This window comes from Mauremys reevesii, linkage group 10 (genome assembly GCF_016161935.1).
Source record: "Mauremys reevesii isolate NIE-2019 linkage group 10, ASM1616193v1, whole genome shotgun sequence".
In the NCBI taxonomy this organism is placed as follows: domain Eukaryota; kingdom Metazoa; phylum Chordata; order Testudines; family Geoemydidae; genus Mauremys; species Mauremys reevesii.
This window is the reverse complement of record NC_052632.1, coordinates 75,288,341-75,313,419: the sequence shown is the minus strand read 5'-3', so window position 1 is coordinate 75,313,419 and position 25,079 is coordinate 75,288,341. Positions and strand designations below refer to the sequence as shown.

Genomic DNA, 25,079 nt, shown 5'->3' with positions numbered 1-25,079 from the left:
ACAATTTGATACTACTTTTATGTTCTGAAAAATCACTATGCCACTGCAGCATGCTCTTGGGAAATCCCAATTCCATGCTCAGTCCACGAGTCATAATCTCAATTTTGCTATTGACTTGCTGTGTGACCTTGGGCAAGTCACTTAAATCCTCTGTGTCAATCTCCCTCTGATGTTTTAAGGGATAAATTACTTGAACTTTGTAAAACATTGTATAAGTGCAACGTATTATTCTCATTACCACTTTTCATTTTAAAGTACAGGAAAGAAAATCCTATGCATTTTCCCTTATGACACAGTTATTCAGTCTAATCACTTACTTGGAAATGGTTATGACTAATGAAGAATTCAACTCATCTACTTAATCTTACTTCCATTTATCAAGCATTATCAATTTTATTATTGCTGATCTTCCAGTTATGTACCCTGAAGAACAGTATCCTATGCATCAGCCAGCTAACATGTAGTGTTACAAACAAATGATACTTTACTTATAGATTTTGAAATATGTACTTCAGAAGAATGCTATTGTTTTGGTGCAAGAAGGAGGAGTGGAAGTAAGAAGCTGAATTTCAGTCCAAAGCTGGCATATGTTCAAACATATTTTTTAAAGAGTAATGGATTGATCACGGTTTAATTCTTTAAAAATACTTTCAAACAAGTTATTTGATTTATTTTTTCTAGATGTTAATGCAAGAAACGAGAGCAAAAGTAAACTGAATTATGACATCTTTCATATCTTACAAGTCAAGGCAGGTAATTCAGCACCAATGATTGAGAAAATCAACTAACATTTCCAAGTGAAAGTCAAAAATCAAATCAGAGGTCAAGTTTGACAGCCTTTGTATTCTGAACTACAGTCTACAGATATGAACATCCTACAAGATTTGTTCAGACATGTTCACAATCATGTTCAGAAACAGAACCTCAGAGTTTGGTTAGTGACGTATTGACTGTGAATAAACCCATTGATTTTCTATTGCAAGGGTGATTACCTGGAACCTCCAAGGCAACATCCCACCTCTCTCTTTCTCGGGTAATCTATACCTGTCTTCCTAACAGCCCCCTGCCTCCTTCATGCTCTAGGGCCTCTATCATTGGTGTCTTTGGGGAAAGGCATGGTGTTCTCCTGTTATCCTATTATCCTATTATCTTCCTGCTGTCTCCAGTTGTCCCCCTCCCAAGAGTTTTTGAAGGGATGTGGGAGCAGAGTGTGACAACTGGCTGCTCTTTCCATTTTCTGTTGTTGGAGACCAGGAAGAGAGGACTGGCAGGTAGGGCCACTGTCTCCCAACTAAAAGAATCGTGTTGGGGCTAGAAATTTGTCTGACATCCGTTCCCCCACAAACAGCAGCAGATGGAAATCCTCCATCTTCTGATGTAGCCGGACCTATACTAAACCCAGAGGCAGGTAGGATTCCAGTCGGCTTGGCATGTTAGCTAGGGAATTATATAGGGCTCCTTCTTCTCCGGCAAGGCCCTTACAGTACCACCGAACTTTTATGGATTCTTAGGAGGCCTTTCTCCATACTCCTTTGAGAAGAGAGTGTTTAAACTGAACTAAATTGAGACGCATCTTTTCTCCCTATTTCCCTCCAGGAGCAAGGCATTGCAAGTAGGTGCTGTTGCTAATATTGGAGGACACAGAAAGCAAGAACAATCAGTGCTTGCCTGCCCTTTATATCAGCTACATGACAAATCAGGTTCAAAGCTCCTTTTTGTGCATTTTGATTCATTTGAGAAGGCAATCTGTCCCTCTCTCTCAGAGAGTAGTGTCTTTGCTGACAATAATCTCCAAGGTATCACCATGTCTCACAATCCTTATGGATTTCCACTAAATTTTTGTTCCTTGCTTGGTGGTCAAAGTTTCTTTCTTTACTTCCAACACACTAAAAACTCGGCTATAAGTGATTTTAAACTGTCGATTCCCTCCATTATTCTTCCATGTTTGTGCCATTTTAGTTTTTTGAGGGCTTATTTCTCCATAGTTTAGCCCCAAAATATTGTCTCCCATTTTAAACCACTTTTTCAGATCCCTCTTTTTCCTTTCCCAGAAGCACCTGGCCTTACCTGGTCTGATTATGTCTACTGCAGTTGTGTGTGAAGGGGAAGTCAGTCCTACTTACTGGTTGTGCAAAAAGACCCATGGGGTTTGGAAGATAAAACATAGCAAGCTTCTAATCCAGTCTTGGTTTGAGTGATTCAATACTTGCTACAAATATTTCACATTGCGACAGTTCGAACTTTGCTACCTGATGGCAACCACTGTCAATGTGAAAATTCTTGCAATATAATACTTTTTAAACATATGACTTATCTCAAGACATACCTAGAATAAATTGACAAACATTGTTGCTATATTGTTCTTCCTGCACATAAGAACTTAATTGGTTTGTTAATAAGTTACAAGATAACACATACATGCCACTTGAACTTCAGATTTCCTTTGCAAGAGTGCCCCCATCCTGTTCCGCACCACACATTGATAAAACCCAGCATGGGACCTTTGCAAGGTTGGGATGATGTATCTGTGAGACACAAAGAGAAAGGCAGAGTTATAACATATCCTCTGTTATGGATGAAAAAGTTACTATCTATTTCCAAAAATAGGTCATGCATTAAGAAGAGTGTCCTATCCACTCTTAAATTTTGTGATGAGTTTCTACATCCTACTCTAACATTTGACATTGCCTCATGCACATCTTGCACCTCTTTCCCATGAGCAAAAATGGATAAATGACTTGCACTCTCTCAAATTATCAATGATCCCATGATACATCCTAGACTATATCCAAGAATGAAATATTTGAATTGTATGGCAAACTTTCAGTCTTAGGATCCATTTATTATAAGACTAACTAGACTCAACATTTTGCTTAGTAGTATTGATTTGAGTTTTTCCCTCAACTCAATTTACCTTCATCCATAAGGCAAGAAAAGTCTAATACTTTTCCCAGAGGTGCTATAACAAAACAGAAATCTAAATAATGGCATTGGGAAAGCTTTCCAACAACATTAAAATTCAGGTATGGAAACATCTTTTACTATACTATGTGACCAACTTAACTCATAAGAGTACTGGAGCAGACAAGGTGCATTATATATTGTATTTGTTCTGCTCCTTGGCACACTTAAAAAGTCACTTAGTCTACTAATTGTTCATCTTCTTCATTCACCTATATCCGACTAGTCAACCTGAAAATGAGGTGATAGGCACAATTTTAATATGAATAAAACATCTGAGTAATATAGATAATCCTGCATTAAACAAATATTAATCAAAGGACATATTCCCTCCGGTCACCTCTGGAGATCTTATGGCAGGATTAATGAAACACTTTATGAAAAGATAAGGAAAAATAATACTGCTGAATTTTAATCTTTAAAATGTTATTCCATTAGAGGAAAAGGTGTTCATTTTCTCTCTCTCTCTCTCTCTCTCTCTCACACACACACACAAAATCCATGACAAGAATCAGATGCAATGAAAATGAGGGAGGTGGGGAAAGTCATTTTTTTAAATAAATATAGAACTGAGTCACCAGCTATGATTACTGTATCATAATTACTACTAAATACACATTTCTTTCTAGGTAAGGTAGCCCACAATCAATAAATTAAAATCAACAAGTTTCAGTGATCAAATGTGACTAATTTTTTTTTCTCTTTTGCTAAGCAGAAGACTAAAGCTGAACACTATAAACCACAAAAAATAGAGTCTGACTTAATTGGACATTGATAAGTCATTTTTATTGTTATTTTTTCTTCATAGTTCATAGCTCTTACAAGCTAAAATTTATTTTACTTTTTCTAAAATATTTTGTAATTTTCTGTTTGGCCAATATTGATTTCTTCCCCTTGTGTTTTAAATGGAGTCAAAAATAAAACACCCATTTTTCCTGTCTTCATCTGCACCAGGCCAGGACTGCAGAGCTAGTTTTCCTGCCAGTAGAACAGATTGAGTGGATTAGAAGTGTGCTGCTTTGACGTCCTTTTCTCAGATTTATTTGTGTATCAGAATGAAAACTCTTCTAGTATGATTGTTGGCCGGAAGAAAGAAAACCCTTTAAAGGTTACAAAGAAGAAATCATCTAAACCCACCTAAGCGGTAGCTTCTAACTCTGGATCTACTGTCTCACCATTTGTCAAGCAGGGCAAGTAGAGACACACTTTCTGGAACAAACCTACCATGAAATCTTTGCAGTATATGGTCTAAAATGATGCAGATATCTGCTTACACTTGAAGCAAGTATAGCATGGCAGGGAATTGTTACACAACTTATAACCCAATGCAGCAGACTCAAGCCATTGGTCTTATTCCTTTCCAACCCCATTCACCTACCAAATACCCAGCACAGGAATGGAACTCCTAAATGCAACTGGATGTACAAGAGAGAATTAGTTTCCCACACTTTGGGGGGACCATTCTGTTACTCTCTAGTGCAGGGGTTCTCAAACTGGGGGTTGGGACCCCTCAGGGGGTCACAAGGTCATTACATGGGGGGTCGCGACTGTCAACCTCCACCCCAAACCCCGCTTGCCTCCAGCATTTATAATGGTGTTAAATATATTAAATGGTATGTTTAACTTATTGGGGGGATTGCACTCAGAGGCTTGCGATGTGAAAGGGGTCGACAGTAAAAAAGTTTGAGACCCACTGCTCTAGCGGATTATGAGCACATTTTAAAAGTGTCTTAGAAACCTACTAAATCTTTTCTTTTAAAAAAGGAGGAGATATCTCAGTTCCTCTAACATCCAATTTTCAAACAGGTCAAAAATTTTAGCTCTAGGCTCTTCAATTTAAGGGTAAAGCCTATTTATTTAGGTCTGAATACTAGTGACATAGTAGAATTTTGGAAGCATTCTCAATCCATCTCTAACGTCACACACTCAGCTGACTTCCTAGTGATCTTCTGCAAACCATCTATCCACCTCTCTGCTGGCTGTCTCCTATTATGATGACCCATCACCATGCTTTCCATGATAACTTTCTCAAGGTTATTTCCATTTCTATTCCTGATGTGACCAAAGTACGTAAGTTTGCATTTGTTGATTTCCAACAACAGAGTTCATTTCTCTCTAATAATACTTCTAACAAGCATTTGTTTGCTTTTTCTGTCCAAAAGAGATGCAAGAGTCCTCACCACCACTGCATCACAATGACTTCAATTTTCTTCTTGTCAGAAGCATTAGTTTCCCAGGAACCACATCAATAAGTCACTATGGAAAAAAACTAAGCTTTTCATTAGTCGAACCCCCATAAATTTCAAGATGCCATGGTTTTTCCACACTTTTGTAAGAGGGGCAATGGCTGAGCAACCTATCTATAGTCTTCAGATTTCTTTGGAGCAGCATCCTTGGTTGGATATGTATGATCCCTCATAATTAAATTAATTTACTGCCTCCACACTTAACCGTTAATTGTGATTTCCACCTGCATCCTGTGGTTATTGATCATGTCAGTGTAAATGCATTTTGTTGATGTTATATTCAGGGAAAGTCCATCTCTCTCTCTTTCCCATTTCCCAATTCAGGTTCTGGTCAGTAGCTCCAAAGGTGGATGCTGCTATTTCAACAATGGAACCTACACCATCAAGTCCTCATGAAGGGATGGAAGGATGGCTTTGTGATTTAGGCAGGTTTTCAGTTTCAGAAGCATCCACAGTCTTAAAATGGCAAATTGTCCCCTTGAATTCAGATACCATCAGATTCTGGTAATGGTTAAATTTGACATCACAACTATACCATAACTATTGTTAGTTATTTCACTGCATCCATAAATATGTATTTGCTACCTCATTTTCCCCACCCCAGTCTGCTTGTTTATCTCATCCACCTGCTAGGTCTTGTCTTTTGGGACTGTAAACTCTTTGGAGCAGTGATTGTCATTCATTATATGTTTATACAATGCCTGGTTGTGGCTTTTAGATGCTATCACAATATAAGTGTTAGATAATAAAATAATAATAAATACTCCCATATGCTGCAAAGGAAGAAAAAAGAGAGACACTTCCCTGTCCCAAAATTATTACAGTCAGGATGATGGAACAAACAAGTGAGGCTGTAACATACATTGGGAAGGAGAGATTAAGAAGGAGATGATTAGAGAGCCAATTCCACAGTCTTTGGGTTTAGGTATACATAGGTAATGTGGGTTCAACATATTTTTCTTAGTTTGTGTTTTGAGTGTAAACATGGGTCTTTTTTCTAGATAATGCTCCAATAATATGCTTTTAGAAGTGATCTGAATGAGGCAAAAGGCTCCAAAATATTTTGGAACGGTGATTCATGAGCAAGTGGCAGCATGAAAGAAGGCAAAAGCCTTTTATGGAAGCATATGAAACAGGAATCCGGGTTGGTGTAACTGGGGGATTGGCTGCATGTCAGGAGGTTAAGGGGAAGAATGCTAAACAGACAGGGAAAGAGCTCTTGACAGGAACTTTATGATGTAGAACCTTAAAAGCAAGGACAAGATTTTTGAACTTCATTCACAGTGCCGTGGGGAGCCACTGGGGAGATGTGACTCTTGATCACATAGACTAGTGCTTATGCCTGCCAACTTTTATTGCTCAGATCTTGGTTTACAAAAATGACTAACCAGACTCCCTATGAAAGGCATCTGCTATTTGGGACTGGAAAGACTCTTAATCTCAGGAATATTTTTTTTCTACAACCTTCTGCCAGAAACATCATAAGAACAGAACTTATTCAGTCTCAGACAAAGGAAATATGAATTCAAGTTTTGTTATCATCAGTTCCAAACCTCAGTGGTAACAGATGTAGGAGAGAAGTCATTCTTCCTATACTTCCCTAAGTACTTCTGAATATCTGTGGGTCCATGAATCCAAGCTGGCCCCTGGAGGCAATCTCCAAATTTAGCCAGGCATTATCTTTTATGCAGTGGTCATTTACTCAGAGTCATTTTCCTTATTGCCATGTTAAGGCCTCATTACAGAATACCCTCTCAAACAGAGCTGAAATATGGACAGCAGTGCCCCAGCCATAAAGATTTTTCTAGCATTAAATATATGTTTGGTGCCCTGTGAAGAAAGAGATAAATGCGTGTAATTCAATCTTCCTCATTTCCAAGAAAGCTTGAGAGAACTCCAGGTAGTTCTGGTACCTAAAGAAAGTCTACTTCATGAAAACACCTAGAAGATAATAAGGTGATAAGTAACAGTCAGCACAGATTTGTCAAGAACAGATCATGTCAGAGCAACCTAATAGCTTTCTTTGACAGGGTAACAAGCCTTGTAGATAGGGAGGAAGTGGTAGATGTGGTATATCTTGATTTTAGGAAGGCTTTTGATACTGTCTCTCATGACCTTCTCACAAACAAACTAGGGAAATACAACCTAGATGGAGCTACTATAAAGTGGGTGCATAACTGGTTGCAAGACCGTTCCCAGAGAGTAATTATCAGTGGTTCACAGTCAAGCTGGAAGACCATATTGAGTGAGGTCCCTCAGGGATCAGTTCTGGGTCTGGTTCTGTTCAATATCTTGATCAATTATTTAGATAATGACATAGAGAGTACACTTATAAAGTTTGTGGACAATACCAAGCTGAGAGGGATAGCAAGTGCTTTGGGGGATAGGATTAAAATTCAAAATGATCTGGACAAACTGGAGAAAATAAGATGAAATTCAATTAGGACAAATGCAAAGTACTCCATTTAGAAAGGAACAATAAGTTGCACACATACAAAATGAGAAATGACTGACTAGCAAGGAATACGGTGGGAAAGGATCTCCAGGCCATAGTGGATCACAAGTTAAATATGAGTCAACAAAGCAAACCTGAGTCTGGGATGTATCAGCAGGCATGTTGTAAGCAAGACACGAGAAGCAATTCTTCTGCTTTACTCCATGCTGATTAGGCCTCAACTGGAGTATTGTGTCCAGTTCTGGACACCACATTGCAAGAAAGATGTGGACAAATCAGAAAAAGTCCAGAAAAAAAGTAATAAAAATGACTAGAAGTCTAGAAAATATGACCTATGAGGGAAGATTGAAAAAAAATTGGTTTGTTTAGTCTGGAGAAGAAAAGACTGAGAGGGGGCGTGAGAACAGTTTTCAAGTACATAGAGGGTGGTTACAAGGAGAAGGTGAGAATAAAATATTCTCCTTAACCTATGAGGAAAGGAAAAGAAGCAATGGGCTTAAACTGCAGCAAGGGCAGTTTACATTGGGCATTAGAAAAAACTTCCTGACAAGGTGGTTAAACACTGAAATAAATTGCTTAGAGAGGTTGTGGAATCTCCATAATAGGAGATTTTAAAGAGCAGGTTAGACAAACACTTGTCAGGGATGGTCTAAATAATACTTAGTCCTGCCATGAGTACACCACACTGAACTAGATGACCTCTCGAGGTCCCCTCCAGTCCTACAATTCTATGATTCTATTAAATCATAAGTTTTAAAGCAGATGCTGCACTCTAACTCCTTAGTTGTCCAATCTTGACAGTTTGCAGTCTCAGTGGATTTGGAGGAAGTCTAAAAACATGTTCCAACCTGACCCATTCATCTACATTTTCTGAGGTTTGGAGTGGGTAAAGAACACTACCAATACAAAATATGCCATTTGTTTTATCTCTGGCACCAAGAAACTAATGGCATTACCAGTAAATCAAAAATATTCATATCCATACACATGCAAATGCCATTCCACTGTCTAGATAACTTGAGACCAGCAAGTACCTTAGACCTTGGCCAGTCAGAAAAAAAATCTGTCGATGCTTGAGCATCGACAAGACTCCATTTTAATCTCTAATTGACACCCTTAATCAATCAGACATGATGGAGACACTGAAATCAAGGTGATTTCAATCAGTTTGAAGTTTGTCTAATTTGAAAATTATTGCATATTTATAGGGAACTAAATTATAAACACTGTTTTCAAATGCCACTACTGCTAGGGAATCGTATTTGAATTTTCCGAAACTGCTAAAGGGAATAAATATTATATTGAAAATTAAGTCCCTGATTGTGCAAACACTTAAACAGGAATGTAACTTTACTCATGTGATTAGTCCGATTGACTTACATGGGATAATTCATGGTTTTAAAATATGAACATATGTGATTGCAAAATTATGAGACTAAAATGGCATCTTTATTAAAAACTTCCCTCTTAGAGGTATAAAATCTCTGTAATTTCAAAACAAAATTGCTTCAGTATTAACAATGAAAAGTTATGTAGACTTCCAATTGCTTCAGCGTTAACAGTGAAAAGTTAATTAGACTTCCAATACATTAATGAGGTTATATATATAAAAAATTTTTAAAAACACAGACACACACACACACAATAGACCATTTTTTTAGGGCTGTCAATAAATCGCAGTTAACTCACGTGATTAATTCAAAAAAATTAATCACGATTAAAAAATTAATCACGATTAATTGCACTGTTAAACAATAGAATGCAAATTGAAATGTATTAAATATTTTGGATGTTTTTCTACATTTTCAAATATGTTGATTTCTCTTACAACACAGAACACAAAGTATACAGTGTTCACTTTATATTATTATTTTGATTACAAATATTTGCGCTGTAAAAATGATAAACAATTCACCTCATAAAAGTACTGTAGTGCAATCTTTTTATTGTGAAAGTGTAACTTACAAATATTGATTTTGTTTGTTACATAACTGCACTCAAAACAAAACAATGTAAAACTTTAGTGCTTATAAGTCCACTCACTGCTATTTCTTGTTCAGGCAATCGCTAAGAAAAAAAGTTTGTTTATATATACAGGAGATAATGCTGCTCGCTTGTTATTCACAATGTCACCTGAAAGTGAGAACAGGCATTCACATGGAACTTTTGTAGCCGGTATTGCAAGGTATTTACGTGCCAGATATGCTAAACATTTGTATACCCCTTCATGTATAGGCCACCATTCCAGAAGACATACTTCCATGCTGATGATGCTCATTAAAAAAATAATGTGTTAATTATATTTGTGACTACAGCACTCCACCCAAGGTTTAAAAATCTGAAGTGCCATCCAAATATGAGAGGGACAAGGTGTGGAGCATGCTTTCAGAAGTCTTAAAGAACAACACTCAGATGCGGAAACTACAGAACCCGAACCACCAAAAAAGAAAATCAACCTTCTGCTGGTGGCATCTGAGTCAGATGATGAAAATGAACATGCATTGGTCCACTCTGCTTTGGATTGTTATTGAGCAGAACCTGTTATTAGCATGGATGCATGTTGTATGGAATGGTGGTTGAAGCATGAAGGACATATGAATCTTTAGCGCATCTGGGACGTAAATATCTTGCGACGCCGGCTACAACAGTGCCATGAGAACGCCTGTTCTCACTTTCAAGTGACATTGTAAACAAGAAGTGGGCAGCAAATTGTAACCAAACTTGTTTGTCTGAGAGATTGACTGAAGTAGGACTGAGTGGACTTGTAGGCTCTAAAGTTTTACATTGCTTTATTTTTGAATGCAGTTATTTTTCTGTACATAATTCAACATTTGTAAGTTCAACTTTCTTGATATCGAGATTGCACTACAGTACTTACATTAGGTGAATTGAAAAATACTATTTCTTTTGTTTTTTTATAGTGCAAATATTTGTGATCAAAATAAATATAAAGTGGAGTACTGTACACTTTGTATTCTGTGTTATAATTGAAATAAATATATTTGAAAAAGTAGAAAACATCCAAAAATATTTAAATAAATGGTATTCTATTATTGTTTAACAGCATGATTAATCGCAATTAATTTTTTTAATTGCCTGACAGCCCCACAAGACACCTAAAGTTAGGCTCTTTAGCCCATATTTAGGCACCTGAGAGTGGATTTTTGAAAAGCACTCAAGTGACATAGGAGCACAAGTCCCATTGACTTCAAACTGTAAATGCTGATAAAGGTACATATCCAGGTTGAATCTCTTCAGATTTCTTGACTTCTGGAAGTTCAATATATCAAAAGGTCATGTAGGCTGAAAATATAGCATGGGATATTTGCTTATCAATTTTGGGTTTGAGTTTATGTGGTTCTCACAGAAAAGATATAAATAAAGGCCCAGACTTTTTTTTAGAAGATATAAGCATTTTATGTATGAAACTTAGCAGAAAATGCTGCCATATAAAATCTGAAATTCTAAAATAAGGAACTAAAGAAACAATTACAAAACATCTACTTCAGTGATTTAAGACTATGAGATAGGAAGAACATAGAGAATCATCAAAATATAAATAAAAATGATTTACATATTTTTAAAAAATATTGTAATCCAAAAAACAGATTTTTATTTTTTTAAATCATGATTATCCGTTCAGCTGTCGAAAAAAGGTCATTTTATGTTATGTTCTCCACATTTACCAAAGCTTCAGCATTTTCTGCTAGAGACAGAAACATAATACTTTCAGAATTCATAAGCAGAAAGTTGATCCAAATATAACTTAATCCCAAAAATGAACAGCATTTTTACAGTGATCAAGAGATTATTTTGCTTTCATTTTGTACGCATTCTAAACCACAAGAGAAAAGGAATTTCCATTGTCTGGATGCCAGCAGGGCACTTAAAGTTTCTGCAAGTAATTCAGAAAGATGGACAGCCTATTTGTTTTGAATGGAACAGCCAAGTAGAGAATAGCTGCCTAGAAGATTTCCATTGCAAGATGGATAGTGACATGTATCAAAGAAACCTAAAAAGCTTCTGTTCCAGAACATAAGGGCTCACTCAGCCAGAGTGATTGTGAGATCTTGGGATTCAAGGACAAAACCTTGACCAAAGATCTATGCAGAACTGCAAGTTGAAGTTTAGTTCATTAGAAGACTTTTTCCAATTTCCATTTTCTTTTTAATGCACCATGTAAGTTAAAAGACAGTGTGGCTGCAGGAGAAAGGCAGTGCTTAATTTGTAATGAAAGACATGCCAGAGTTCAAGCAATTAGGTCCCAGGTCTCAAGCAATTTTTTACTTTCATAACTGACATGGCATACCCAGAGGTGCCAGGATATAAACTGCTAAGCCTAGAGGTACCAGGGCTCAGCCCTGGCAAACCCTGGCACAAATTGAGCACTGGAGAAAGGCTTTTTATAGCTGTGGCCATAAAGATGCCAATAGAAGGCAAATTTGGGGAAAAAAACATGCTTATTTTAAAAGAAAAGCTGTTGGAAAGACTAATTTCTATTCAAAATATGTTACCAGAGCCTTAAGAATCTACCGATTTAGCCTCTTTTATATATAGGCAATTTAAAATGTGGCCCCCTAAAATTAAAAACACATCAAAATACTGAGATTGCCACGTAGAAAACTAGATCATGCTACTGCTCAAAAACCCTTTTTTATGTTAAGCTACATAACATTTGCTTCAACTTCCAAGATCACCAAATTTGGGACAAAGGCAGTGGATGGGATCCAAGGAGTCTTGTTCTAATTAACAAAAATTAAAAAAAAAAAAAAAAAAAAAAGGGGGAAAAATGATGTCTGAAGTTCAGATCTACTAGTTCAGACTTGATGCATGCTGATGTGTATTATCCAATATCCTTACTTCAATCAGCCAGTATTGATTTGTTTTTCATTGTGACGTGTCTATCTCATGCCACAAAGTTATAAGGTTCATCTATAAATATGTAAGATGAACTAGTGTATGCAAAGTCACTACAATGCTCTGCATACATAATTAGCATTATACAAAGAAAGAATTTCTAACCTGCATAAGGTAAGTTGCTCATTCAGGATCATTTGTGTTAAGACAATACTGAGCAAAGACTCCAATTACTCTGTATTTAAAGTGGTCGAATCCTACCATGAACCTGAGTAAACATTTGGGGGCAGGGTGAATGTCCTCCTGAAAGTACATGCACTTCATATGAAGAGCTGCAACCCACATGTCCTTTTCTAGGGATGGTATGTGCCCGTGTTATCATGGGAAATAAAATGGTTGAGACAGTGGAGAATGACAATGGGTATCCAGCCATCCTTCTTGGGTACTAGGAAGTACATTGAGTAAAAGTCCTTCCCCTAAAGCTGAAGAGGTACCAGAGCTCTAATGCACCTCGTTCAAAGAGATTCTTCTTCTTGTTTGAGAATCTCCTCATAAGGATAGCCCCTGAAAGGGGGTCGGCAAAGGGTTTTGGAGGGGGCAATGTAAACTCAATCACATAGTCAGAATGGATGATATTTAAGTCACACTTGTCCATAGTTATTGAACTCCAGGTGTGGAAAAAGACCAACAGACAACCCCCAAAGGATGTGTGGGGATTGGCAGACAGTGGCATTACTAGTTTGCAGCTCTCAAGCTCCCATCAAAAAGAACCCTTATTTAACCAGGATGTTTATCTCCTGAGATGAAATCAGAACCAATTATATCACATCCAAAGTTTAAATCCTGCAAACAAAATCTTTATGTCAAAATGTGCCCTTTCTTGCAATACATTCCAACATACCTACAGCACAAAAACCTTTCTGGGGGAGCACATGAATATTAAGACAGCAAATCTAGAAGTTTTCCATGCATACCAGTACAAAACCCTTTTGTGCTTATCTTGGGTTACAGAGAGCTATTAAAATTAAGAACAGACTTGCAAAATTAATATTTTATGTAACTGTTATTGTAATTATTAATAGTTCATATTTTACTAGCTTTTCAAGCACATATAGCTGTAGCAAATGTGCTTTAATTAGATATGAAAAACAAGAATAGTTAAGTGCTAAATAAAATAACCATGCCTTACATCATGGCCTGAAATTGAATATAAAGATAAGAAACAAGGTACTGTGTATGTAATAGGTGTGTGGTCACACACACACACACACACACACACACACACACACACACAGTTATAGTCCACTGATCTGAGTTTGTTACAAGACCAGTGCATGGTAAAATGATAATTTTTGTTTTAATTTATTACAGATGTGTGCAAATCTGAATACTGAATACCATGGCAATCTGAACTTTTTGTTTCAGTTCACACGTGTCAGACATATTCTTATTCAGATTTTTTTCCAAGAGCAGAAAATAAGAAGTTTCTCACGCACCCTAGCATCTCTAATGTTCTCGAGTCCTACTCTCTGCCTTTCGATACCACCCGAGAGGTCCCAGGTCCTGCCCTCCTCCTACACTCTTCCTTCTTACCCCTTAAGTGACAGTTAGTGTTTTCTGATCCTTCTACCAGCTTCCCTGCTGCTCATACACTGCAGTCAACTTTGCTCCTGTCAATCAAAACAATTCACTCAGAGATGCTCATGCTTCCTGCTGTGATTAATCATCCTATTAGATGTTTTCTTCTAAAAAAAATATTTAAAATCTCCATTTTATAAGCTAACTAACACACACCATGGAGTGTGTTCAGCACGTTTTGACATATCTGAATAGCTGGCATTCACGAAACTGTTCAACTGTAAGTGGTCCCACATAAAGTAGTATCCCTTAATGTTTAGGGGAAGTGCAAACAGAAGTAAAGTTGATGTGGAAGTAGAGACTCTGAATGGCTCCGTAAGCATTCCCTTCTTTGGGGGTAGAAGACAGATTACTGGCATTTACTATATTGAGAGAGAGAGGATACAGGGAATTCTGTTAATTATTCCCCCAAAATTATTACCCAAACCCACATGTTCTATGCAGTACAGGTTTGGGGAAAAAGCAAGCTTCTTTCCTCCACAGTAAGATCCCTTGGGGGCAACAATGAAAGTTATAGAAAGAAACCCTTTCCTAGGCTTAATCAGAAGAAATTATAAATCTATTTAAGTTTATACCCAGTAAGGAAATTTTGATTTGTCTTTCTGTACTACTAGACAAGAATAAATCTGGATGAAGACGTTAACAGAGCTAGTCCTAAAAGAAGTAGATAAGACTTAAGCCAAGAATACCTCTTTCTTCCAAGAACCTCAGATCCACTGAACTTTTGAGTGATTGTGGAGGAGAAATTGGAAGAGTCCAAAACACAGGCATATGGGATAGCACTGACCCCTTTTCATGTCAATAAAGTAGATAATGTAGGGAAACTTAATACTTAGGTTATTATATTCTTTAGTACAGGGAACAGGCTTTATTCCATAAATATGCTACAGTCAACTGGGTACGTAATTTGGCTGGATCTGTACTGTCTGAAAGAAGAGAAGATGTGATGCAGGCATGAGATACTGCAAAGAGACTATCCAGTGCAGGAAGCAGAGCCAAGTGATTTAACTTCAGTATTCAGATTTACCGTGTTCTACTACTGCAAGTGGTGCAGCTGCAGCTGTTTGTGTGTGTCTTGAATGCTTTGTGATGAAATGCTCATTCCAGTCTTGCCACAAACAGCACCAAAGCACTGCAGCCCTTCAAACAAAGCTGAAAGTATAAATGGAATTAAAATGCACCCATTCCATAGTGAACAACTATCTTAAGAGGCAGAAAAACAACCAGTGTTGTGAACTAAGAAACATACTCCTGAGAGTAGAGATGAAGGAGAGATGATGAGAAAATGTTCCCTTGTGAGTTACTGTCACTTATCTGATCAACAGAGAACGGTAGCACTTCCTTCTATATGTCTACTCTGGTAGCAACTGTCTTCTGAAATAATACTCCACTGCCAGCAACTCTGTATAGTGCAAAGGTGGCCACAATGTGGTCAGCAGAGCCCTGTAATGCACATTTCTGCTCCACTACATCTTTGCAAAAGAGGTGTGGCCTACATAAGTGTGGGGACTGTACGTTCTAAAATTCCTTGCTTTGCAAGGTGCAAAGGAAACAGAAAAACAATAATGATATGGAGAAAAAAATCCAAAAAATAATCCAAGAAAGATGGAGGCATACTCAATAGGTAACAATCTTGCATTGCTAAAGGATCAACAAGACTTAATAGGGTACCCTCATTTCTACTTTCTATGATTTTATAAAGAAAGAGTAAAAGGAGGGAGTAGAGAAATGGAAATAGGTGAAAGTGACAAATTTTAGATTAGCCAACTTCATTTTATTAATTGCATTTAATTTATTCTAAATGACCTAAAACCCAATTTCAAAAAACCCAAATCTAGGAAAATAAATATGTCATATAAAGTAGTCAAGTGGCCAACATGAAGCTTGGTGTCATAGAGTTTACCAGTTTGCATTGTATTACTATTTTACCAATTTGAATAAAATTACAAAAATACAAAATCTTTTTTTGGGGGGGGGGGGGAATAAAAAGAAGAAATGCTACCCATATTTTCTGTTTGGCTTTCTTTCAACATGTGCAGTTTTATATTCTAATAGCTATGTGTTTGTTACCTTGGAAACCGCTGTAGGGTGAATTTTGATTGGATGTATTATCAGATTAATTCTTACAATTGTGGATACTGTTTAAAAATGGCGCACGTGTTTGTGCATTTTTATGGAACAGGTGCCGAGATGTCACCTCCTCCTCCTCCCCAATGTAAATGTTCAACATTTTAAAAGTTTGTTGTTCCTGTGTTATTGGAAGTGCAGAGAATATGAAAAATTATGCTGAATATTAGTAAATTATATTTTTGAAAAATCTACAAAAATGAATTATGGGCTAGTCTGTTTATGCAACTGAGTTACAAGAACAGTTATTATTGATGTGAGCAGGGATTTTTAAGGAGCAATTTTGATAGAAGCAGTGATATCAAAGTGAATATATAAACAAACAGTTATAAATAGCTGAGCCCAGGAAAAGGGAAGTGACAGATATGCCCTGAAGTCCAAGGACTTTGCTATTGATGTCACATGGAAGGCATTCACACATTATGGAGACGGGCAGTGGTATAAAACTCTAAAATTGATAGTTATCAGAATGTATGCACTGGTATTATTTCCACATACAATGCTATGAACTATTTTTGTTTACCTTGAGTATATAAATATAAGGATGCAGCTTTTTTTTAATTTCAAAATTAAGCTTCACATTCATAGAAGCGGAAACAAAAAGAGTGGTGATTTTATACTAAGGGCTTCATTCTGCGCTTTCTATAACTTTGAATGCAGTGGGGGCTTTGTCTGGCCAGTGAGAAGAAGAGTCTTGGCTACTTTAAGGGATCCCCACTTTTGGGCTGTAGAAGGGAGGATTGGAGAGCATCACCTGAGTCAGGGACTGACTGAAATGAGCTCAGGTGGGCCACTGGCCTATGTGCATGTGGGGGAGGGGTATTTCTACTCCATACCCTGCAGACAGAGTCATCTTTCACCCTGAAGCAGCAGCACCCATCTTCCCTCCCATGTAAGCAGAAAATAAACAGGTTTTATCATCTGCACTAGTTACTTGTTTCGGAGCTGGAAAGGAATTTTCCTTCACTAGCTTTTCCAGGGCAGAGTGGGCTTCCCTTGCTCCTTCCCCACAGCAGGTCAGGGGCCTGGTTGGGTTGTTGCAGTCTAGCAGATGAGAGGTGTCCAGTGCAGATACTTGTTCCCTAAGGAAGAATAGCTCCCTGATAAACCAGGGAGTTGGATTGATGGGAAGTCATCCCCCAGGGAAGCTGAGGAAGGGGAGCTGGAGCTTCTAACATCTAGTAAATTGGGGAGACAACCTCCTTTCCCAAGCCCCTTTAAATCCTCATATGAGGGGAAGGCTGTGGGGTCCCAGCAATGAGTTGGGGACAGAATAGGAGGGAGAAGGGCTGATGGCAGCACTCCCCAAACACATGGAAGTGATTAAGGAAGGAATGATGACCTGCACTGAAAAATTTCTTGCTAGGTCATTGAGGCCGAATTAAAACCACATTCCTTGCATCTTGTTTTTCTTCCTGCTTGGCCAGGACAATAGCTCCTCCAAACTCAGTTCTCTATCAGGGGAATGTAGCTCAGTCAATATAACATATACTGTGTAAAATGGGCTCTGCTTTCAACCCCCCATACTTGGTCTCCAAAATGGAGAAGCAAGGTACTAGAGTAGCAGCTAGAGTGAAGTAAAAATGGAGAGTGAAATGAAAAGCCTTTTGTTTAATTTAAAACAGAGTTTTTTGTTGTTTTAGAAGACACTATTGTACCGGGAAAATTCCTGTTTTCAAAGGTGAGTACACTTATATAGGCATTATTTAAGAAATCCTTGAAGACGATATTTTAAGATGATATTCTCTTCTACTGCATTCCCATTTTAGGGCCTGAGTTGTAGCAAGTTATAAGCATTCTTTTAGCAAAACAGCAAGACACTTTCAAAGTTCCACTCAATTGAGTGTATATAACATCACATTTTATTTATATAATGCCATTGTTCTAATTTTCTTCATGATGCATTGCATTGCCTGTCATCGTTACCACACTGTGATATTGTGACTAATAGCAAATCTCTTCTAAGTGCAATCACAAAAAATTATTGCAATTAAAACGATATTTTAAAAAAAATCCATTTACTTATATTCAGTGGAGTAGGCCGTGATTTCAGTGTCATTGTGTAACCACTTAAATTCCAAGGGCCAGCTGCCTTCCGCAAGGCACGTGAGTACAAGACGGTTCCCCTCTAGATGGATCTGGGGCAAACCAGGCTCAGTCTTGAAGTATGGTGCAACGTCATCTGAAACACACAAGAGAAAAAATGTTTTCATGACTGTGAAAATGGATATCATCCTTGATTTTAGGCCACCCATATTTAGCTGATTTCCTCCTAAATTATTTAATAAAATAGGAGACTAGGCTATCCAGTACTTAAGTATCAACCTCCTAAGCATCAACTTTCTGTATCTAGAAACATGCTACTGGTTAAAATGCTGCTTGGTTCACAAGTTAAAAACAAGTTTGGAATCCTCAGCCTAGGCTCCTCTTCATAGGTGTTTATTTACATGGCAAAAGCACTGGACAACCTGGAACATATTCTTGAGCCTCTGCTCATCAGAGGTATACAACAGAAATCTACACAGTGCCTACATCTGTGTTTAATGTGTCTGGTAGGAGCTATTAACACTAAATCCACTCGCAAAACTTTAAAAATCCATTTTGAAAAAAAAAATCAGAAAACAAAGATTGAATGGAAGTGATCATCACAGCAGGACAAGTGTCATGGCAAATGTATAATTTTGACAAAAGATCAGCTTAGAACAAAAGATCTTACAAAATAGCAAGATTAATGTGTCTTTCAGTATTGTCTCTAACTATAGTATCTTAAATTATATTTTCTGTGACCAATCACAGGTTTTGAATTAGGGTGTTTTAATAACATTCAAGGGTCAGATAGATGTAGCATGCAAACTCTTATTCTTCTGTAGATCACAATTGCTAACAATACTCCATTAGATGAAATTAGGGGTTGTTAATTCAAACATAAAAGATGCTCCTCTTTCACGTGGAAGGAAATATCCAATAGGATTACGAAACATTCTGAGCCCAAACAAACACCCACTGACATTCATGAGAGCAGGATGTGGTTTATGTAATCTAATCCCGGACCCAGTCGAGTTAGTTCAAACTACACCTCTACCTTGATATAATGCTGTCCTCAGGAGCCAAAAAATCTTACTGCATTATAGGTGAAACCAGGTTATATTGAACTTGGTTTGATCCGCCGGAGTGCATAGCCCCGCCCCCCCCGGAGCGCTGCTTTACCGTGTTATATCCAAATTCATGTTATATCGGGTCACGTTATATAGGGGTAGAGGTGTATCATCAGCTACCAAATTACCTGAAACTAGACATTACCACTACTAATAGACCATTTTGAAAAGTCAGATCAAAAGAAAGCTGAATGTTCAAATTTTCTTTATCTGGATATGTCTTTTTATTTGAATTACACTGACAAAATCCATTAATGGTACTGAGCCTGTTTAGTAAACATGCAAGGGCCATTTGTGCATGGAATCTGGACTCTCTTCCTAGTTGTTTTATAGACTTCCTGTGTAACCTTGGGCAAGCCACTTAGGGGCAGAGCCTCAGTTAGTTTAGACCAGGGGTTGGCAACCTTTCAGAAGTGCTGTGCCGAGTCTTCATTTATTCACTCTAATTTAAGGTTTTGCGTGCCAGTAATACATTTTAACATTTTTACAAGGTCTCTTTCTATAAGTCTATAATATATAATTAAACTATTGTTGTATGTAAAGTAAATAAGGTTTTTAAAATGTTTAAGAAGCTTCATTTAAAGTTAAATTAAAATGCAGAGCCCCCAGGACTGGTGGCCAGGGGCCAGGCAACATGAGTGCCACTGAAAATCAACTCGCGTGCCCCTTCAGCACGCATGCCATAGGTTGCCTACCCCTGGTTTAAACTGTCGTAGCTCCACTCAAGTTCCTGGAGCTATGACAATTTACACCAGGTGAAAAACTGCCTTAATCTCCCTATATGAAATCCAGGAGAATTCATTCTTTGTATCTTATTTTCCATCTGTAATTTGGGGGTAATAATTCTTCCCTTACCCACATGGGTGTTGTGAGGGCAAATTAAAAAATATAAGCTACTTAAAAACCTAAGAATATAAAAGAATTTCCGTTGATCATATAGGACGGTTCTAACACAGAAAACAATCTTTACATTTACCACATTACACAAAATGTGGACCTGATATTGAATACAAAATGAGCCCTATTACTAGAATACATTTTACTGTCCAGATAGAGCTTTAAAGAAAAAATAAGTCAATACGGAACTGACGCTTTTTTGTCTGGCAGATTATTCAGTTAAAAATTCCATAAAATTAGGTTCCTATCACTGTTAAACTATAGCAATATTACTTTCCAGATCACAAAATTTTAATGTATAAAATCAGTAGAATATACATCAACGTTGGTTTTATGCACTAGTCAAATTCCAATTAAATTATACCAAGTTATTCAACAAGGAAGTCTACAAAATTCAGCTCCCATTGGTGTAATAGTGCATAAATACAAATATGTTGCTTTCCAGATCACAGAGTTTCAGTACAAAAAATATGAAGAGATAGAGGTTTAATCAAGTGTGAAAGCAATTTCACCTGTGTACTCAAGAAAAAAAAATAATAAAAAGAAAGACCTGAAAGGAACCCAACATACAGCTGCTGGTGAAATCAATGGAGATGCTCATGTTAGAGCTCCTTTGAGAGGTAGGTGCTAGCAAGGCACTCTCTAAAAAAATCTCTAACTCTGCAATGTGCTTCCTTCATCCTAAAGTAATGTTTTAAACTAGACCATCAGTATTTCATCTAAATCATTAAGATATTCTGGATACTGTGTGTACTGGTATTCAGGCTTTGCAAATATATTTTGATTCAAAGGAATCCTAGATTAATTTCTGTAATTCAAGTGTTCTTGATTTTGATTTTTAAAAAATAGAATGTGTTGATGCAACACAGTACTGCAGAATTTCAAAAGGTTCTATAGTAGCTTAAAGATATGATGTGGTGATATTATTTAAAATAACTCAGATGTTTTAAGGCCAGAAGGAACCATCGTGATCATCTAGTCTGACCTCCTGCACATTGCAAGCCACAGAACCTCAACCACGCACTCCTGTAATAGACCCATGATATCTGGCTGAGTTACTGAAGTCCTCAAATCATGATTTGAAGACTTCAGGTTACACAGAATCCACCATTTTCTCTAGTTTAAACTTGCAAGTGATCAGTGTCCCTTGCTGCAGAGTAAAATGAAAAAAACCCGGGGTCTCTGCCAATCTGACGAGGGGAAAAATTCCTTTCCGATCACAAATAGGGTAATCAGTTGGACCCTGAGCATGTCAATAAGACCCACCAGGCAGACACCTGGGAAAGAATTCTCTGCAGTAATTGAGAGCCCTCCCCGTCTAGTGTCCCATCTCCAGGCAGAGGATATTGTGACACCCTGGCACCCCAATATTCACCACTGTCATGTAATTAGGATATGTTTTGTACAAAGTATGCCTTGTGAGGTATCATTCTAAAAGTCTTGATCTGCTAGACATTAATATCTTGTTGGACTGTATGTGCTACCATTGTATGCGAAGTTATACATTTGGCTATGTATGTGTTACTGAAACATGTTGTGAGGTGGAAAACACCCACAAGCAGCCTTTCAAGTATAACAGTAAAAAGACCAAACAATGTTAATGGCTTCTTGAGGAAATGCACACAAGCACAAGGATTATTCCAGGAACTGTGTACAATAGAAACCTCTCAGCGATAGCACTACACAATGGGAACTGTTTGACCCAGGTCACAGCAAAAGAGCTTTCCAGCATGTGGGAAGAAGATATAAAAGGGGGACAATGACATCATGATGGCAACTCACTCTTCCTACAACAACACATCCGGAAACACCGGAGGGGCAAGGACTGAACAGTGGGAAGTGATGGTCCCAGGCTAGAGGGATTTTTAGTCTGTGTATGAAAACCTGCCAAGGCAACTTGTGCCTTAAGAATCTGCCAGCCTATTTATCACTCAATGTGAGAATTTCCTAATTATATCCTACCTGTCTAGTCTGTTAAACTCAGTTTGCGGTTTTATTTATTTACTAAGGTAATCTGCTTTGATCTGTTTTCTATCCCTTATAATAATTTCAAATCTGTCTTTTGTAGTTAATAGTTTTGTTTTTGTTTTGTCTAAAACCAGTGTGGAAATCATACTTGGGGCAGAAAGCTGTTGCGTCTCTCTCTCCCCAATGAAGGAGGGAGTGAATTTTGTGATCTTATCCTGTACAGTTCTCTGTGCAGCACAAGATGGTATAATGTTGGGTTTACACTCTGAAGGGAAGTGTGTGCCTCAGCAACTGGGAGGTGCCATAGCCAGGGCCGCCCAGAGGGGGGGGCAAAGGGGGCAATTTGCCCCGGGCCCTGGGCTCCGCAGGGGCCCCCAAGAGAAGAGCGGAGACTCCCGCCTCCGCCCCTCTCCTGGAGCCTCAGCGCATCAAGCGCCGAGTCTCCGCTGGGGCCCCTGAGCCCCGCCCCGAGCCACGTGGTGAGGGGGCGGGGCTGGGAGCTCCAACGGGGCCTGAGCCCCGCCCCGCTCAGAGCGGCGTGGGGAGGGGGCGGGGCAGCTGCCTCCGCTCGGCGTGGAGCTCACAGCCCCGGGTAAGAGGCTGAGGCTGGGGGCGGGGGGGAAGCGGGACCCGCCGCCGCCGAAGCGCAGCCCGGTCTTCGGCGGCGGGGATCCCCTTCTGTTCCGGGACCCGCCGCCGAAGTGCCCCGAAGGCCCGCGGTGGGGGCCCCCCGCCACCGAATTACCGCCGAAGACCGGGCTGCGCTTCGGCGGCGGGTCCTGCTTCGGCGGTAATTCGGTGGCGGGGGGCTTCCGCCGCGGGTCTTCGGGGCACTTTGGCGGCGGGTCCCGGAACGGAAGGGCCTCCCCGCCGCCGAAGACCCCGGGCCCCCGGAATCCTCTGGGCGGCCCTGGCCATAGCTGAGCCTTCCCATGCAGAGCTGATCTCAGCACGTGTGTGAAGCTGCAGCTGGGTGTGTCCCTATCTGTGTGTATGCTGGTGAAGGAGCAAGCTTGGAGAGCTTGCAACTTATCACAGCACCACAGAGTGAAAGGGAGCCCAGGCTGCTGGGTCAGGTGGGCTCAGTGGTACCCTAGTGCCAAGTGGCACCTCGGGGGAACCCGTAACAGATATTTGCTATTAGCAGTCACAGATGGGCCACGTTCCATTGTAGGCAGTCTCATCAGACAATCCCCCTCTATAAATTTATCAGCCTCAGTCTTGAACCCAGTTAGGTTTTTTACTCTCAATGCCCTTGGAAATCTGTTCCAGAACTTCATTCTTCTGATGATTAGAAACCTTCACCTAATTTCAAGCCTACACTTGTTGTTGACCAATTTATATTCATTTGTTCTTGTATCCACACTGGCGCTCAACTTAAATAACTCCTCTCCCTCCCTGGTATTTATCAATCTGATAAATGTATGGAGAGTTATCTCCCCTCAGCCTTCTTTTGGTTAAGTTAAACAAACCAAGCTCCTTGAGTCTCCTCTCATAAGATAGGTTTTCCTTTCTTCTGATCCTCCAGGTAGCCCTTCTCTGCACCTGTTCCAGTTTGAATTCATCTTTCTTAAACATGGGAGACTAGAATGGCACACACTATTCCAGGTGAGGCCTCACCAGTGCCTTGTATAATGGTACTAACACTTCCCTATCACTGCTGGAAATACCTCGCCTGATGCTTCCTAGGACTGTAGTAGCCTTTCGGTCGTATGACATTGGCAGTTCATAGTCACCCTGAGATCAGCCAAATACACACAGGTCTTTCTCCTTCTCTGTGCTTCCAACTGATACAGCCCCAGCTTAAAACAAACTCTTTGTTAGCTCCAAAATGCATGACCTTACACTTTGCACTATTAAATTTCATCCCATTTCTATTACTCTATAACTTTTCTCTATATCTTAAAAACTGAGCTCCTGGAAAACAATACCAAGGTATGTAGCATTCATATGTTAGTATTACAAAAAAACTCATAGAATTAGATATATAAATTACATTTTTTAAGATTAATATCACATTCTGAATGATTCCTTCTCATCATTTTTAATACTTAAAAATCCCTATTAAAAATAAACTCTATTCACTCCACTGCCATACCCAATTCTTCTGTTTGAATATAGAACTTTTATTGTGATTTTTATGTCCATTAATGGTGTGAGAGAGAATTATGGAGAAGTGCATGGATATTCCAAATTATTAAGGAGGAAAATTATATCTATCTTGGCCTTATAATGTCTAGTCAATTACACCAGATGATTTTTGAATTCAGTTACATTTTATAAAGTTTTGTTTCCTTACATTTAAAAAACTTTCAGTACTATTTCCAACCAAATTCTGTATTATTGTTCTAGACAAAAATATGTATTTATTAAGTTTTTTGACTTTTTAAAATGAAAAGTAATAATATTGTCATTAATATTAACTTGACTCGTTTGTACAATGATGCTACTGTATCTTATTCTATGCTTTCAGATATGAATTCTTTGAAAAACAAACAAAACAAAACAAAAAAACAAATACCAGCAACTCGGATGTCATTCATTCTTCTACCCCACTTTTTTTTGTAAATAGATATCTTGGTTGTGAATATGTTACCAATTTGAGCCAATACTTAAGAATCAATGAAACATTATATTCTAGCAGTGTATGGGTTTTTTGTTGTTGTTGTAGTTATATTTTTAATGGCAATGTTTACCCTAGATATTTAGATGTTTTAATTATAGTACATTAAATCTAGAGCTTATATTTTTCTTTTGTATCTGTTTCTATTTTGC

General features: G+C 38.4%; 1 protein-coding gene across 15 annotated transcripts in view; it reads right to left on the bottom strand.

The window, feature by feature from the left end:
* Positions 1-25,079, bottom strand: part of SDK1 (sidekick cell adhesion molecule 1) — a 656,852-nt gene that overhangs the window by 376,087 nt on the left and 255,686 nt on the right. For all 15 annotated transcript variants that reach the window (XM_039493139.1, XM_039493140.1, XM_039493143.1 and 12 more), the window contains 2 exons: positions 18,307-18,466; positions 2,419-2,525 (listed from right to left, as the gene is read on the bottom strand). In XM_039493139.1, coding sequence (XP_039349073.1) covers positions 2,419-2,525; positions 18,307-18,466 — 267 coding nt within the window. The remainder of the gene's footprint in view (positions 1-2,418; positions 2,526-18,306; positions 18,467-25,079) is intronic.